Source organism: Pelodiscus sinensis, chromosome 3 (genome assembly GCF_049634645.1).
Source record: "Pelodiscus sinensis isolate JC-2024 chromosome 3, ASM4963464v1, whole genome shotgun sequence".
Lineage (NCBI taxonomy): Eukaryota > Metazoa > Chordata > Testudines > Trionychidae > Pelodiscus > Pelodiscus sinensis.
In genome coordinates, this window is record NC_134713.1 from 94,685,316 (window position 1) to 94,703,533 (window position 18,218).

The 18,218-nt window shown below is 46.1% G+C and overlaps 1 protein-coding gene across 1 annotated transcript; it reads right to left on the reverse strand.

Moving 5' to 3' along the window:
* Window positions 1-5,916: 5,916 nt before the first annotated feature.
* Window positions 5,917-18,099, reverse strand: LOC102446172 (pantetheinase). Its single transcript, XM_006136252.3, has 7 exons — window positions 17,835-18,099; window positions 17,392-17,522; window positions 10,121-10,313; window positions 9,263-9,554; window positions 7,499-7,872; window positions 6,462-6,632; window positions 5,917-6,200 (listed from the first exon to the last, which is right to left on the reverse strand). Exons 1-7 carry the CDS (start codon window positions 18,045-18,047, stop codon window positions 6,081-6,083), a joined length of 1,494 nt encoding a protein of 497 aa, XP_006136314.1. The 5' UTR covers window positions 18,048-18,099; the 3' UTR covers window positions 5,917-6,080.
* Window positions 18,100-18,218: the final 119 nt, after the last annotated feature.

The following is an 18,218-nucleotide window of genomic DNA, read 5'->3' on the forward strand; positions in this document are numbered from 1 at the left end:
AGTGGAGCCATGCTGGGGGCAGGGCAGCAGCCGGAGAAGCAGCCCAGGAGCTGGAGGCAGCACAGCAGTTAGGGGAGCTAGAGCTGGGAGCAGTGAACAGCAGGGGGGACCCTAGAGGCCAAGCGCAAGGGGCCTTGCAGGCCAGACTGGGAAGGACTGATGCTGCGGTGAAGGGTCCTACCACTCAGACCAAGTGTCTGACCAGCAGCACTACCAGGGCCTTCAGCACAGCCAGGAGGGCTGGGACCTGCTAGGAACAGACTGTGAAATGCCCTTACACTCCTCAGACACTGTGCATGAGGCCTCCATGTCACAGAGGGAGTGATGTGCTTTCCAGTCATTTTTGTAATTGATTGATTGTTTTTTAATTGATTATTTAATTTAATAATCAGTTGTAGTTGCTTTGAACTGTATGTACTCATCAGTGGGCCGGGGAACATCCAGTGAGAGGAGAGCACCCCAGAGTGGGGACACCTTGGCCCATGCTCTAGCTCAGTGTGACTCAACCTTTTTTAATAAAGTACCTCTTTAAAAAAATTATAAATACCCCCGGCTCCCCTTCCCCCACTTTAACCTAATCCCCCCCCCCCCCACACACACACACACACAGCCAGGCACCAGACGTTTGGTAACCCTACCTCAGCAGCTTGTCTGCAGGGAGCAAGTTGCCCAACAGCACCAGGCTCTCCGGATGGGGCTGTGCACACCCACCTCAGCCTGCGTCAGCAACTGCCCCCCCTCGATATGCCAGAGATTCGGGAGGGGGGTCCTTTGAAGCAAAGCTTATTGTACCACTTCAGCACCTTTCAGCTCCTCTTCACGGTGTCATGAGGAAGGGGTGATAGGGATGCGTTGTACTGAGCAGCTGGCAGGGGTGGGGGTAATGCGCATCTCCAGGTTCAGCCGCCCTCCCTGCTGGAGCACCTCAGGGAGGCTGCTGGAGAGGAAGCAAACTAGGAGAGGCGGTCATGGAAGTGATTTTTCTCACCGCTCAAACCTACCCCCCAACTTGGAACTGCCTTGGGTTTCGCTGCAGCCAGACACTTTTCCCACCAGTGCTGGGAAAAATGAGCGGCTGTTAATGTTCGGGTGTGTGCCTCCGAACATTCAATTACACAGCCACATGCCACTACCCCCTCTCCGATTCCCTTTGTAGGGCAAAATCCCAGACATTTTTTGTCAAATTTCACGTGTTGATGTGCCCCCCCAGACATCTCCTGCGGGTACCCCTAGAGGATACACGTACCACTGGTTAAGAAACTATGCTCTAGCGGTCTACAAGGTTAGGGTTACACACAGGAGAGTGGAAAGGGAGACCTGGGTAAAGGAGGTGGGAGGGGAGACTCAGATCCTTTTGCTAGTCCATTTCACTGGAGTGGGGAAATAGCAAGACCATTGCCCTGCTTACACTAGCAACAAAATCAGCTGACTAGCTTGGTCTGCCTGCTTTCTTGCCAGTCTGCCTACCAGCAGATCAGGCACCTAGCAGGATTTCTCTTTAATGGGTTGTTTGGCCAGCTTTGTGGCTAGTTTGCTCCCTGCCTGAAATTTAACAAACAAGAAAACACAACAAGAACTGGTCTGTGTAATTTCACTTCCAACTTTTTGTTCCAGTTCAATATGAAGTTTGTTGCCCTTAGAATTAAACAGCTAGTTCCTGCTAATCTTCAGTTTGGGAAGGAAGGGCTTTGGACCTGGCTGGCTGAAGCTTACAGCAGGATCTCATTGCTGTACGATGGCATGTTTAATTTAAAGTAGTTGTTGTAGTTCAATACAAGCTCTCCAAGCATTATTAAGCATACTGAAAAACTATCATTGAACATGGCTTTAAAGCAGTATCAAGCACAATTTATTCTTGGTTATGTTGCAGTTGTGCAGCACTAATTTAGATGCATTATTGCTAACAATAGATATAGGCAGGATATCTACCGATTTGTTTTTTGGCTGCAGATGTGATCATTTAAAAAGGAAGCAACTAATATTCCATAATGTTTTGGGTATGATAACTGGGAAGCCTCCCTGAAATCAATTCATTTTTTGTCCTTGAGATTGGCACAGAAAACTGTCAGAACCAGCTGTAGCTCTCTCACTTGGTCAGGTAACAGGGACAAGGGCAGCCTAGCCTTGTGGTAAGATCAGGTGTGTCACGTGTCAGAACTAGGGAGAAGAGGTGGAGTCAGTTGTCAGATGCTAGAACTGAAGGTCAAAGTGGAGGTGAGGAACTGGGACTTGGAGTGAACAGGGTAAGCAGGCAAGGTACGGTTCAAGGCAGAGACGGGACCAAGGCATGGCTTGATGCAATGAGGAGCAGCAGAGCAAAGTAGCACAAGAATAGTTGCAACATTGGGCATGAGCACTGAGTGCACAACCAACAAGAACTGTTGCTGCTGGATTAAGAGTCAGCCTGCTGGCCTCTCCAGCAAATCAGGCAGCCTGCTGCAGTCCAGCCCTACTGAGGAGACTATGGGTACTGCAAACCCTGTATTCCTGTCTGGAATATGTGGCCAAATACAATGAGTTTTGCAGCTACATAACAATGTGCTACCAAATAAAAGGGTAAACAGACAAATACTTATAGAAACCATCAGATTTTTCATACTGCTGGGTCAGTTATTAGCAGACCATCATGTTGAGGGGGGGCAATTTAGATCAATGAGAAGTTGTGTCACTGCTTGCCGGTGGCTCTGGCTGATGTTGTCTCTCCCCACCTGGCAAGACCAGACTAACATTTTGTGGCTAGGATCCAAACATTTGTAGTTTTTCTCACCAGTCATTTTCCTTCCTAACCATAGCTGACATTACTTCAGTCAGAACTGTCTAAAAAAGGACTAGGTGCTGGCTTCCCTGGTCTTCTCATGTAAAAGATTTCTGCCGTAGTTTCTCACCTACATTTGGTTCCTGGGACTTCAAACTGCCTCCCACTCAACCTTGGTTGAAGAGCCTGTGTTTCTCATCTTGCAAAAGCTCAGGCCACTGGATGGTTTGGTACTTGATTATCTCTTCCAAAGTTCAAATTAACTTGTTTCAAGAGGCAGGATGACCTCCTAGTGTTTTGCCCTCCCTCTATGAATGGGACTTCCATTGTTTCTGGAAGACACCATAGTAAATAACTGCCTTATCACCTGTTTGGGAGGGAAATGATTTTGCCTTGTTTAACTAAAGAATATTATTAAGTATCCATATTTCCTCATATGGACCCACACATCTCAATGAGTCAGAAGTCATTGCTCAATACACTTTTATAATACAGTAATGTTGTATATAATCAGTTGATTAATTTGCTTATTTAATATTCAGACCCTCTGTCTTTATAGACCAATAAACTTTTGAAATGAATTCTGGAAAGTAAAATCCAGACCAAGCTTCTCTCTTCTGCTGGGTCAGACGCCATGCTTTTCTTCCCTATTTGTTAATGTGGGGTTTACCTCCATCCCTTATTAGCCTGATGAGTCTGTTTAATGCTTATATGTAAATTGAGGTCAACACTCTACTTTGCTTAGGACAAACCTGTTTGACATACCACTACCTGACATACCTGGTTTACAAACTCTTCAGCCATAATTCTAGCATATACCCATCACATAAGCATATTAATGTTCAGTGAGTTACTGCTTTTCAAATGATACTTCACAAGGCATAGTTTATACAAAGACTGCTGCAATAGTGTGAAGGGTGTGAATATAGGGGTGCTTAGGCCAGGTCTACACTGCGGGGGGGGGGGGGAAGTCAGCTTAAGCTATGCAATTCCAGATAGGTAAATAACATAGCTCGAGTCGACGTACCTTAAGCTGAGCTTTGCACCATCTCCACAACAGGGAGGTAATTGGGAAAAATGTTCCAGTTGATGCCAATGGGGGCACCCTAGCATTTGATTTACTAGGTCTTTACTAGGCCGACTAAATCCAACCCTGGAAGATCAATTGCCAGAGTGTCCATCAACCAGTAAGTGGAGATGTGGCCTTATTTAAGAAACAATGCATATTTAACAAACACCCATATTAAAGAAACAATGCATAACATATACTGCATTGAGAAGAGAGGGACTGGTTTGTGGTTAAGGCATTGAAGTGGGATTCAGGGATTTTGGTTCAATTCCTTGCTCTCCCATAGATAGTCTGTGTGATCTTGGGTTAGCCCTCTGCTGTAGAGACTATGACAGTTACCAGACAGTGCTTTTTCCAATTAAAAATTATGCCTTAAAAGGTTGAGGAGCACATATAGTGATGAGCTGAGCCCCTTCCACACCTAGAAAGACAAAAGTTACTAAGTACCTTCTCTAACTGGGCCTATGGAGTGATATGTGGTTTTGTACTGTATGTTTGAGTATTTCTTAGACATTGGCCTAAAACCTTGATACTATTCACTTTGATTTAAAATGAAGCAGGAAAACCTGATTAGTATGGCATGCTAAAGGAATTTCTACACTAACATCTCCCATCCCCGTCGATCTATCCTACACAACTTCAGCTTTGCAAATAGTATAGCTGAAGTGGACATACATACCTTATTGCATGGAAGACACCATGGTAAGTAGAGACTGCTCTCTCATCAACTCCAGCTATGGCTACTCTTCTCATCCTTGTGGAGTATTGGAGTCAGTGGTAGTACGTCTACACAGCAGGGCTAAAGTCAAATTAAGCTACGTAACTTGAGCTATGTCAATTGAGCAGCTGAAGTCAAAATAGCTTAATTTGGCTTTTGGCGCTATCTACACAGTAGGAAGAACACTCTTCTTTTGACTTCCCTTCCTCCTTGTGAAATGAGGGTTACAGGAATCAGAGCAAAAAGTCCTCCGGCTTGGCATTATTTCAAAATAAAGGCAGGTAGTGTAGACGCATGCTATTATTTCGGAATAACATCAGTAATTCTGAAATAATGCTGCTGTGTAGACGTTCCCTGGGAGAGTAGTTGGAGATAGATTTAGCACATCTAAGCAGACATGATAAATCAACTGCTGGTGGATTGATCACTACAATGTCGATCTGACACAGTGAAGAGAAGGGTGTAAAACTTGACTTGGAGAAAGAGAGATAGTTGATAGTCTGGTGTCACAGAAAGAAACTGGATTCAACAAGTGAATTTCTAGGAGGCAGAAGGAGTCTTGGAATCCAGAATCACTGGAGTCTTATTCACATTACATATGTGAATATGCTGACTACAATAACTAATATAAATGAAATTAAGCATATGTTTAAGTGCTTGTGGGATAATGTCCTAAAAACCACAGAACTTCTAACTAAGAACATACCCAAATTCTTGCTATCTTAATAGTGATGGGTACATTAGAAATACTGAGGGTACATAGATCTGCATGTACATTATTACACATTTCCTGGCATTTTCAGGACATTTTCCATAGGTAAACAGATCACTGTTTGAAACTGTAGCACAACTATAGTATTAACATTTTTCAAATAAGCACTTTTTGCACATAATTAAAATATGCTCATACCGTAAAATGCTCAGGGAAAACACATTGTAGAATGAAAACAGAATAATTTGAAACTATAATTTGGCATGATAAATATTCCTTTTAATAGACTATCCTATTTTAAAATGTAACTACACTATCTAACTGAAGAATTTCAATTTTTTTCTCAAATTACAGGACTCGAAGATATTGGATTGACAACTTAGAAGAATGTATCTAATTAATATATGAATCTCTTATTTATCAAGTTTTGTTTGGATGTCAACCTGAACAAAAATCTCAGAGCTGACCTGTAACCCAACTCCCAAAATAAAAGTTTTAAGGAGAATAAAAATCTAGGTTCCAAAGTGAGCTTTGTTACTCAGACCAATATCTGCTGATGAAGAGCTTGATCCCATCATATCAAAGTTAGTGGAAGTTTTTCTATCAATTTGAATAGCTGCAAGATCAAGCCAGTAGCAAGTAGAGAAATAAAGATACAGAGCTGCAGTCCAATAATTTGGTTTTATAATGGAATCATAACAATCAAGTAATACAGAAGATGTGTAGATTACAAAATATGACAATATTAGACGTGACTGTAGTTAAGACAAATTAACTTTACAGGAAGTTCCTATTTTAAGAAAGTTAAGAAGCATCAATAGCAACATCATGTGGCAGTTTGTTGTGGGTGTGGAGGATCCTTTTCATACCACCTCCCAAAGAGAGTCACTGACAGGACTGGTTTAGAAGTGCCATTCTGGCTTATCAGACGTCCATCACTTAATACCTATTTTGAAAGAAGAAAAATAAATAGTACCATTGACAGAGCAGTGTGTGGGCAACACTAATATATTCATGTATTTCAGTTTAGCTTGGAAACAGACATGTAACATGCAACCCAATCTCTGACCCAAGCCAATTACCAAGAGCAGAGGGCCTCTGAGTATATCTCAGTTGTCGCTGTTGGACAGTAGTAGCCTTGGCCTTCATCATCTTAGGGCAGGATCCTTTGAAATGTGTCTGAAACAGCTCAAAGGCATTCTCTTACCTGAAATTCGCCAGGTGCCGGTTGAACCTCAGTGAGCAACACTTCTGGAAAGACATATCTAGTGCCAAATGTGCCACTGAGTGAAAATGTGTCAAAGCTTGTCTGAGCCGTAGCCACTGGCTGCCCACAAGTTTTCAAGTCTGTGCTTTCACACTTGAGTAGTGTACATATCTATGGAGAAGAAACAGAGGGGCTATATTAGTAGAGCTTCTAGTAAACAAGAGCCAGGTTTAGACAGCAGGGAAAATGGCTCATTCTCAAGGCATTATAAAATATTTACTCCTGTACTTAGGGCAGTCTTATGGATGCTTTGATGCCTTGTAATTCAACAGTGTGCACAAATTCAATTATAGCTCTGCAAGTAGAGGGATTTGCTCAGGACACAAATCCTGTCAACTCTGTCTCAGTTTTGTAGTCAGTGAAATGGGAATATTTGCCTGTCACACACAGAAGGAGTCATTTAGGATTACACAATGCTATAAGAAGTGGCATTACATTGGAAATAAGAACAAACTCAAAAACTGTGTGTAAGAATGGGTCATATCCTTGTTTCTTAGATATATTAGCTTGCAGTACTAGCAGTACATTAAAGACTCTTATCAGTATGACCATTGCTTCAACCTGATGCTAAATGTGCACAGCTGAAACAAACTGTCCCACAGGATACAGAACATATTTGCTGAGTCAGTAAATGCTGCAGGAGGGCTGTCTTCCTAAAGAGGGGCTGTGTACCTTCTCTTCCAGATACACTCACAAACTTCTCTGAACTCTTATAACCAAAGATAAACCTAGGCCTTTGGTTCGGAAAAGACATCACAGACCTCTCATTTACATAAACAGAATAGGAAGCATCAAGATCCCGAACTAGGTAAAAACAACCTGTAGAGTTAGTAGCATCTATTCTCAAACTTTTAACAAAGCACTTTTTGATGAAATATCTATCTTTTTGGACAGTTGTGAAGGCCTTCAAATGGAAAAGGGATGTTCCAGTCATTCTCCCACCCTCCCCCATTAGAAATGGGGAGAACAAGCTTTACCTGCAAATAGTACTCTCCTTCAACAACATGAAGGCCATCAAAAACACCTAGCACATATGCTTCATCTTCTCGCTTCTCTGCCATCCTGTAGCTCAAATGACAACAAAGGTCTTTCTGGCAAACTGTATGATTTCCTTCAGGCATCGTGAGTTCAGTGAAGGTGAACTGATCAAAATAAATTATTCCGCTGAAATCATTTTCATCTGATGAAAACTGTTTGATGCTTGTGGCATACAAGCTCCAGTTGACCGCAGCAGGGTAGGTGGGAGAAAGACGAGGATGTGAACTCAGCTCTGCAAACAGGAGGTGACCCTTTTCTGTTTCTGTATTGTAATGAAATGCCTTGGGTCCATTTGGTGCATAGATACCACTCCCTATGAGCGACAGGCAAGAGGGCGCTGTTAATCACAAGGGTATTATCCATTTCATATTATGCACTTTATCTTCACATATTAAATGTGCAGTATTTTATTCCATTCATTTTTGTCAGACCTATTTTTAAATCCGAATTAAAGCTTTTTACACACTATAAGCCTAGACCAATGCTCATTGATGTTAATGGGAACTAGGCCAAATTCATAGGTTTCACTGCATGTAAAGGACATATAATGGGAGATAAATAACATGCTAAAGTGAAATTGGTGTAAATATCAGTGAATGGGAAGGAAGGTGTAAATTACACTATTCTATGTTTCCTGATGGATTTGGTCATGTTTTATACCCTTTTGGATTTTGCAGAGTGGCTGGTAACACTATTAAGTAAATAAAACATTTTAGGAAAAACAAGTCCCCCCCCAAAATCTCTCTTTTCTTTACACCTCCATGTAGGTCTTAAATGAGAGTTAATCATTTTTATTTCACAATACAAAAAACATTGCCATCGCCTCCTCGCCTTCAAACCTCCTCCTCCTCCTCCCCCTCTCACCCTACCCCCGCACATCTGTGGAAAGAATAGGGCCATCTAACTTTAGCATAGCCATGATTCAGATCAGTGGAGATATCTGTGAAGATTCATAAACACAGGGCCCAAATAGCAAAACATTCAGTGCTAGTGGTCAGCTGAAATTATTCCTCCAGAGTAATGCTAAGCTAGAATTTGGACAAGCCTCATACATAAAAGAAAGGAACAAAAAGTCTATTCATTTGATTTACTAGTTACGCAAGTTTTAGATCTAGCCTTATAAGATGTAATAGCTTGTACCCTGTGCTATTGCTCTGGGACTTTGAATATATACACGGCTCTAATGTATCAATCCTATCAACAGTCTAAAAAAAATTCCAAGAACACAAGTCTATAAAGAAAGTTTTATAGTAGTTTATAAAGCAAACAGATATTGCATGAAAATCAGCCTTCACAACTCAGAGTACTGATCAGTACTAAGTCTACCAAGTGGAGATAAAAGTTTGTTACATCAGATTTACAAGCAATAGTTACATGCTGAAAACCAAGGTCCATGGTGAGTCTTAATTGAACCATAAAAATCAAGCTTTAGAAATAATTACTTAACAAGGAATTTAAGTTCTACAAGTGAACTTAAAAGCTCCCTTCATTCTTAATTTAACACTTTATTTCTGCCCTATCTATAAATATTGTTAATAAGACCCTGATCCTGCAAACATGTACACATACATAAATTTAAGTATATAAGTCGCTCTACTGGAGTCAGCTAGACTATTTACATGCTGAACTTGGAGCATGTGCATGAGAGTTTGCAGGATCAGGGCTTAAAACACCAAATCAGTTAATCTGATATTGTAAATTACCTGTCATATCTAAACTGGAGTTGCGTGTATTAGCCGAAAGAAAATTGACACCCATTCCCATAGCCCATGCAGAGTGGAACTGTATAGCAGACAGAAGAGGCAAAGTGTTCATCCAAGCTGTTGGGAACAGCACAGTATCCACGTGTAACTTGCTCACCAGGACCACAGCAGGATCATGGAAAAGTATATCCGCACAAGTGAAAATGCCAAACTTTCCAAAGGATGTATTGAAGGTGACAAACTCTGGCTCCTTAGGGTAATCAAATTGGGTTTCTGTCACAAAGAGGTTGTACTGTTTATGGTAAGGAAAAAAAGGAAATATATTAGGCCAAAATGACAAAGAGTTTTACCGACAACAAGCATTGGTGTGGACAGTGCTTCACTGGTCAAAGCCATGCTCCCAGCAACCAAGCTACTGCCTCTTGTTGAGGTTGGTTTTATTTTGTCAATGGGAGACAAAGCATGGTCATATGAGAGACCAAGGGTATTGCCTGGGGTTCAATGTTGGCATTCATTTTCTGCCCTTCATCTGTAAGTTTGTGAAAGAATAGTCAATTGTAGTTGCTCACTCAAGCAAGAGCTAAAATGGATTGGAAGATTTAAGGTTATTTTTTTTGACAAAATTGGAGTTAAAGCTGCCTCAGCTAGGATTCTGTAACCAGGGCTGGAAAAAGAGCACTTCTCTGCCTACAGACACTGAAAATGCCTTACTTTAAAATGGCAGGACACTCAAATCCTCTGCATGACACTAAATATCATTTCACAATAGTTTCAGTTATGGGATTTGGGGAAGAAATGCTAGATATGATTAAAAGGGAGTCAATTATTGCACTGAACTGTACAAAGTTTATTTCTTACCTTATGGTAGCGTGCAACCAATTTCCCTTCTGAATCAAAGACAACATCTGTATTATACTGATAATGACCATTGTTGGGGCACTTGGGATCACTGGAATTACATGGCTTCTTGTCCCCAATATTGGCAACCACAAAGATAGCGTTGCTCCTTGCGATGCAGCTGAGTCTTTCCTGCACTGGTGCAGGAGCAAATCTAATTATTAAAGAGAAAGCAAAAAAAAGATCTGAACTTAAGACTTTGGAGCAGAAAAACAATGTATTTAAGTTATTTTTTTCCCATTAGACTGCTGTGGTAAGATAATCAAATGAAAGCATAGAATAGACTCTTAGTATGTATAGAAACAGTGTTAAGAATAACATCTGAAAGTCACTCTGGGTATGTCTACACTACAGCGCTAATTCGAACTAACTTAGTTCGAATTAGTTAATTCGAACTAAGCTAATTCGAATTAGCACATCTCGACTTAAAAACTAGTTCGAATTAGCGTTTCGCTAATTCGAACTAGCGCGTCCACACTGATTGGACGCTGGGGAGCACTTAAGGACGGCGAAACCGGTTCTGGCAGGGCATCAGGTCAGTAGTTGCTTTGTGTGGCTGCTGTCTGAGGCTCGTGCTTAAAGGGACCCCCCTTGACAGCCGGTTCTCAGCTTTTCCGCTTGTTTGCCTACCTCACCGAGGGACAGCAAAGCGTTTTTGTCTGCGCCCGTCTCTGTCGGTGCTTCCCTTTGGGGACGCCGCCGCAGGTGGCAACATGGAGCCAGAGCTTACCCTGCACTTTCTGGTGCAGTTTCTGGACTTGCTGCTGCAAGCCTGCCAGCAATGTCTGGAGGCTGCCTGGCACCACATGGTGCATGTCAGCCCCCTGCCTCTCCGCCTGGCCACCCTGGGGGCCATGGAGCAGCTGCAGCGGCGCCCGGGTGCCGGCGTGCCCCGCCGCATCTGGCGTCTGGACACCAGCAGCGACTGGTGGGACCGCATCATCCTGGAGCACTGGGGAAACCAACAGTGGACCCAGAACTTCAGGATGAAGAGGGACACCTTCCTGGAGCTCTGTGAGTGGCTTGCCCCTGCCCTACGCAGAAGGGACACTCGCATGAGGCCCGCCATCCCCCTCCAGAAGCGTGTGGCCATCGCCCTCTGGAAGCTCTCCACGCCGGACAGCTACCGATCCGTCGGGAACCAGTTCGGCGTGGGGAGATCCACCGTCAGAGCAGTGCTCATGCAGGTACCGCACTCGCCGGCCACTGGGTCAGGCGCGAGGGGGGCTGCAAGGAGGGGATGGGCCGCCCCAGGGAAAACGGGGGGATGGGGGGAAGGAGGCAAAAGTGCCCCGCACCGGAGGGGCTGGTCTTTCCCGGCCGTACTACACGCCGCCCGGGGGGGGGTTGCTTCTGGGAGTGGGGCACAGGGCACTGCCAGGGCACGAACACTCCCAGTCAGCCGGGTGCCCCACTGATTCGCGTTTTGCTGTGTCTCTCTGCAGGTGGTCAAGGCCATCAACCAGGTGCTGCTCCGCAGGGTGGTCCGCCTTGCTGACCCAGACGCCGTCATCCGGGGATTCGTCGCCCTCGGCTTCCCCAACTGCGGGGGGGCCATCGACGGGATGCACATCCCCATTCGTGCCCCGGAACACCAGGCGTCCCTTTACGTGAATCACAAGGCGCACTTCTCCATCCTCCTGCAGGCCATGTGTGACCACCATTAATGTGGGCTGGTCCGGCAAGGCACACTACGCACGGGTGTACCGGAACTCCTCCGTGTGCCAGAGGCTTCAGGCTGGGACCTTCTTCCCCAACCGCCACATCACAGTCGGGGACGTGGACATGCCCGTCTGCCTGGTGGGGGATGCGGCCTACCCCCTATAGCCCTGGCTGATGAAGCCCTACACGGGGCACCTCAACCCCTCCTGCCAGGCCTTCAATGCGAGGCTGACCAGGGCCCGCATCATGATTGAGGGGGCCTTCAGACGACTGAAAGCCCGATTTAGATGCCTCCTCACCCGTCTCGACCTCGCAGAGCACAACATCCCTCCCGTGGTGGCAGCATGTTGTGTGCTGCACAATTTGTGCAAGCGAAAGGGGGAGGCTTTCCTGCCAGCCTGGATGGCTGAGGATGACTGCATGGCTGGCCACTACGCTCAGCCCCGCACCGCCGCTGTCCGGGAAGCCCAGCGGGAGAGCTTCCATGTGGAGTAGGAGAACTGAACTCTCCCTGCATGCCCCACAGAGGCCTTCTTCCACCCTCCCTAACCTCCCTTCCTAATATCAAATAGAGACACCTGTTTCGGCAAAAAAAACACTTTTTATTTTACATAACTGGGGTGGGGGGAGGGAGATGTGAGGGTGGGAGAGGAGAGGGTGAAACCTTGGAGGAGGGAGCTGGAAGGGGGTGGAAGGGAAAGCTCAGGGTTGGGGGTTGGGCTGGATCTCCCATCTTGCAGCACTGCGGGTGCGGGGGCGTCGGGGGGGGGGGTAATGAGTGTGGAGGGTGGGGCAGGAGGGACGGGGGTGTGGAGGAAGCGGGAGAGGGAGCAGGGGGAGCAGGGGCAGCAGGGGTGGGAGGAAGAGCGAGAGCTGGAGCAGCCACAGGAGCTGGAGGAGGAGGAGGCAGGAACCAGTCAACCAGGGTCTGGAGGTGGCCTCTGAGGGCACAGCCCTGCTCCTCCAGCGCCTCCAAACTCTGCTGGCACAGCCGAAGGTCCTCCCGGACCCAGTGCTCCTGGTTGCGGAGCAGCTGCTCCAGGAACCGGAGGTGCCACCGCTGGTAGTCCTCCTGGTTCCTGGCACGCCTGCTGGCCCGGGTGCGGGTGGCTGTTGCAGGTGGGGTGGTGCGCCCTGCAGTCCCAGGTGCTGCGGCTGTGGTGAAACAAGAGCAGCGGTCAATTCTCCCTGGGGACAAGATGGGTGAAACCCAGCCCCCCTCTGCAAGGCCAAGGCCCCTGCATGACACCCAGCTGCTGGTCCATGGTAGGCAAGGCCCAGGCCCATGGTCCCTGGGCCCCCTCTCCCCCCACACCCCCCCCGTACACGTAAGGGGAGCATGATGGTACTCACATGTGGAGCCCTCCCCGGCCTTGGACGACACAGGAGATGTGGTCTTTGGGGGTCCTGGGTCCTGGCAGGCTCCTGGCTCTCGGTGTCCTCTGGTTCCCCCTCCTCAGTGTCAGGGACGGGTCCCTCTGCCCCAGGGTCTATCACCACCCGGGGGGCATGGACGGCGTGAGCCCCCAGGATGCGGTCCAGGGCCTGAAAGTGGGGGCAGGCCTCCGGGTCGGCCCCTGGCTGGCAGGCCCGGGAGTAGGACTGCCGCAGGTCCTTGATTTTACAGCAGACCTGCTCCCGGCTGCGCTGGTGGCCTCTGATGGACAGGCTGGCAGCCATGCGGCTGTACACGGCCACGTTCCTGTGGCTAGTGCGGAGATCGTGGACAATGGAGGCTTCTCCCCAAACCTCGATGAGGTCCACAATCTCCGCACCTGACCAAGCGGGCGCCCGCCTCTTGCTCCTGGGACCCACCAGGCTGGTCCCGGGAAGAGGGGCAGGGCTGGGTGGCATCAAGTGTCTGGCTCATGTTGTGGCAGGTGCAGGGTCTGCTGGCTGGGTGCTGGCAGGCTTGCAACTGGCACAAACACTGTAACCAGCCCGTGGCCCTTTAAGGGCTCCGGGGCCGGGAGGGGGGCAGAAGAGTTTCCCTGGTGTTGGCCAGAGTGGCCACCAGGGCAAGCTGGGAAGGGCTAGCCTCCCACTAGTTCGAACTAAGTGGCTACACAGCCCTTAATTCGAACTAGTTAATTCAAACTAGGCGTTACTCCTCGTAGAATGAGGTTTACCTAGTTCGAATTAAGCGCTCTGCTACTTCGAATTAAGTTCGAACTAGCGGATCGCTAGTGTAGCGCCTATCAAAGTTAATTCGAACTAACGTCTGTTAGTTCGAATTAACTTTGTAGTGTAGACATACCCTCTTTGTGCCTCTATGGATTATCCTTCCTGACAGAGCACTTTGATATTGAACTTTCAGTCTCTTTCTCCTCCCCCACTACACTTAATTTATCCCCTAGGAGAGCATTTGGCCCCCCTGGAACATAAAGCAAGGCAGTGGTTTTCAAACTCTTGGTTGCCACCCAGTACCAAGGCATGGAATGTCAGGCACTGGGTTTTGTTGCTCAGGAGGATCAGGTGACCAGTGGGATGCTAAGGCAGGCTACCTACCTCTCCTGGCACTGCAGACTGCACTGGCCCCAGAAGTGGATGGCAGCAGGCCCGGCTCTTAGGTGAGAGGGAGGGGAGAGCACACAGCTCTCCATGCACTGCCTCTGTCCCAAGCACTAGCTCCATAATCCCATTGACTGTGAACCTGCTGCTGGCTGCTTCTGTGGCACAGCATGGTCTGCAGTGCTAGGCGAGGCAGGAAGCCTGAACACCCCTGCTGCCCAACTGATCAGGAGCTGCTTGAGGTAAGCCCCCTCCATCTCTAGCTCTGACTCTCCCCCAAAGATGGAGCTGCTTCCTACACCTGAAAGTTCTCATCCTCAGCCCCACCTGGGAGCCCACACTAGTGAAATTATGTTGGGTCAATCAACAATTTTTTTCTACTTGGTCAGAAAACCACAAAACCAATGTATGGTTGGCAGCCTGTGGGACACGCAGAGAAATAGCTGGGAGTGACTTGCATGCTGCTGTTTGTGAGCTGTCCAGAACTAAGGCTGTCAACAGTCCCTTATTACAAGGAATGTCCGATATTTCATCATCTCTGTACAAAGTGCTGAAAAAAGCAACAAGAAATATGCCCTGGCGAATGTAGATGAGTACTAATTTATTTTGAGGAGGAGGAGGGTTTTTTGAAAAATATTACTGGCAACCTTAAGACTAGAGGTGACATCAACATGCAGTGTAAAGGGCACCCCAAGATAGAGGGCAGGAGTGACACAGCTACTCATTAGTCTAGATTGTTGTAGCCAGACATGAACCCCATCTCCCCCCCCCCCCCCCAGAGAGCAAGAGAAAGGCAGTCAGCCTTTGATGCCCTGAGAACGCAGGTGTGCTGCCTGTCCCTGACTCTACCATAAACAGAAACCAGACAGTAAATGGGCTAGCTGACGACTGGGAGGCCTCCCGTCGCCGTGATGGCTAGTATCAGTAATTGACATGCCTGCACTGTCCCAGGAGAGGAATCTTTGCCCATCACATACCAGAGGTGCCCATTGTCTGCATTTTCCCAGGTGTGAATTATGCTTTGCACCCTTCATGGGAAACTTGGCATTCAAAGCCATTTTTCCTAATTGGCCACTTGAGACCAGGAAGAAGCCTACGTGACCCAAGGGGTATAAAGAGGGGTTTAGTAGCCCACCCCATTTGAGCTCCAATCACCTACACCTGCTGGCAGGTATTGATTGTCTCCCGAGGTCCGTGGGACGCCCAACCTCACCCTACTTCTTCCCGAGGGATTGAGAGAAAGACGCTGGCCATGCCATGTCTGGAACGCAGGGGTGAGAATTGTACCTGCAATGTGTTTCTTTATGTGTACACTTTAATTGTCACTGTTATAAGTTTAGTTACTTTATTATAGTTTCTTAAGTCAAACTGCTTCATTTCTATTGTAAACTGCCTTTGGTAAGGTGATTTAGCTATTAACTTTGGAAATAAGTGAGTGCTCTCATTCACTTTATATATATATATATATAACCAAGTTTCTTTTCTTTTCTCTTTCTTTCTCCTATAAATAAGCCAGTGCGTGTCAAGCTTCTGACTTGAACCCGTGCTGCTGTACCCGAACCGAACACAAACAAAAGAACTTCAGCTGGTCAAAGGGACAGGTATAGGAAGAGCTTGGGCGTTTTGGATCATGTCACTCCCAGGTGACAGATCCGTTGGGGCATCTCTCAGTCTTTCCTAGACTGCCCGCTGCGAAGGGATCCTGTATCCTAGCAGCTAAAATCTGAGGTGTAATAAGCTCTTCCTATAAACTCGGGGCATCTGAGAACCTGTTGGCTGCCCTCTGCGACGGGACCCCGGTCCTAGCAGTAAAGTCACAGACGTTAAACTCTTTTTCGGGGTGTCCTCTAGCCTCCTAGGCTGCCCACTGCGACGAGACCTTGCGTCTCAGCAGTTGAAGACTTGGGTGTAACACACATGCACACACTGCCCTGACCATTGGCTGACAATTGTACCCTGGCATGTCACAATAACTACCTTTTATTAGCCACTGATTGGGAAGATACCTGCAATCCTGCCATATTAAAATACTAAAGACCATATGATGCATCTTAGATTCCTTGAAAAATGAATAATTTTAAAGACTGAAATATTATGACCAACTAATGTTACAAAGGAATAAAAAAGGGGGTTGACACCTTCCTTTACTTTATAATAATTTTCCAATTCTGTTTAACTGGGCATTTGGACACAGAAACAGCAATTACTTAAAACACAAGGGCAACGTCTACACTCTGCATTGCTGCGCAAGAAGATATGCAAATGAGGTATGATAAATATCGCCGTGCCTCATTTGCATAACTAATGAGCCACCATTTTGCAGAAGGGGCTTTTGCACAAGAAGGAGGTGTCTACACTGCTCCTTCTTGTGCAAAAAACCCTCTTTCAGGGAGCCATTCTTCCTGAAAATAAGCAGTGTAGACAGCTCCTTCTTGCGCAAAAGCCCTTTCTGCAAAGTGGCAGCTCATTAGGTATGCAAATGAGGCGTGGCGATATTCATTGCTGCGCCTCATTTGTATATCTTCTTGTGCAACAATGCGCAGTGTAGATGTAGCCAAGGACTTTTCATAGAATCATAGATTGAGATTGGTTTGCCAGTTAACACTGATTAGATTTGACTTTTACGTAATCACCAAAAATGTGTTCAAGCACTAAATAAAGATCACTATGTCATGTCTAATTGCTCAACTGGGGTTCAGATAAAAATACACAGGGCACAGGATTTACTTTTTAAGCCTCCAAGCAGGTCTCCCCTATTTTAATAGTGAATATTTCTTAGGTTCTGATCATACCCCAGCACCCACATAGAACTCTGAAAAAGCAGAGTCATTATAAATTGCATTTGATGTTCTCCTTTCAAAAAGCATTGAACACAATAAATACAATAAATGAAACTGCAAAACTGTAAATTGACTATAATTTGTGGGGGAGGAAGCAATCATGAAAAGCTTGTTATATGTTCTTGCAAGCCACCATGAAATTACACATTCCGTGGCTGAGTGGAGATATTCCCCCATCCTCCATTATCCTATTGCCCTTTTCAGTAGCAAAGACGGTACCTTTCAGGGTCAGTACATGGAATCCAGTTCACCTGTGGATCTGGGATGTCCTCAAGATACGGGTAAATGGTTTCCCTTGTGAAAACCCAGCCATAAACACCATCTTCAGGAGTCACAATGATACGCGCCCCCTGGCGAAACAAACTAAATTAAATGAGTCTCCACTTAAATAAAGATAGAAATGTAGCCGTGTTAGTCTGGTGGAGCTGAAACAAAATACAGGACTATGTAGCACTTTAAAGACTAACAAGATGGTTTATTAGATGATGAGCTTTCGTGGGCCAGACCCACTTCCTCCACTATTTGATCTGAGGAAGTGGGTCTGGCTCACGAAAGCTCATAATCTAATAAACCATCTTGTTAGTCTTTAAAGTGCTACATAGTCCTGTATTTTGTTTCACTTAAATAAATACATCCAAGTACAGAATGACCAATGACAATACCTGCAGGGCTGCTGCTTTGATGGCCTCTTCCAGAACATCCATGTTTTTGTTCATCAGCATCAATGCATCTTCACGAGAAACAGGTATGTTGGTGTCCTCTGACAATATAACAGAGTGCTCATACACTGCTGCAATATAGCTGTCCAAGGCACAGGCCTTAACAGCATGCAGAATGAAAATTGCAGTATAAACATGAGGCTGAGAACAGACCATGTTTGAAGCTTGGTAGTTGCTCAAAATGACAGCAAAGACAGGCAAGTCTAGGGGATTAAATCAGAAAACTGATTGCCTCACTTTAGAAGCCTCCATTAACCTATTTAAACAAAGGGATTCTGTTACAGAAAGTCAACATTGCAACACAATTACCACAGCTAGAAAATCTTA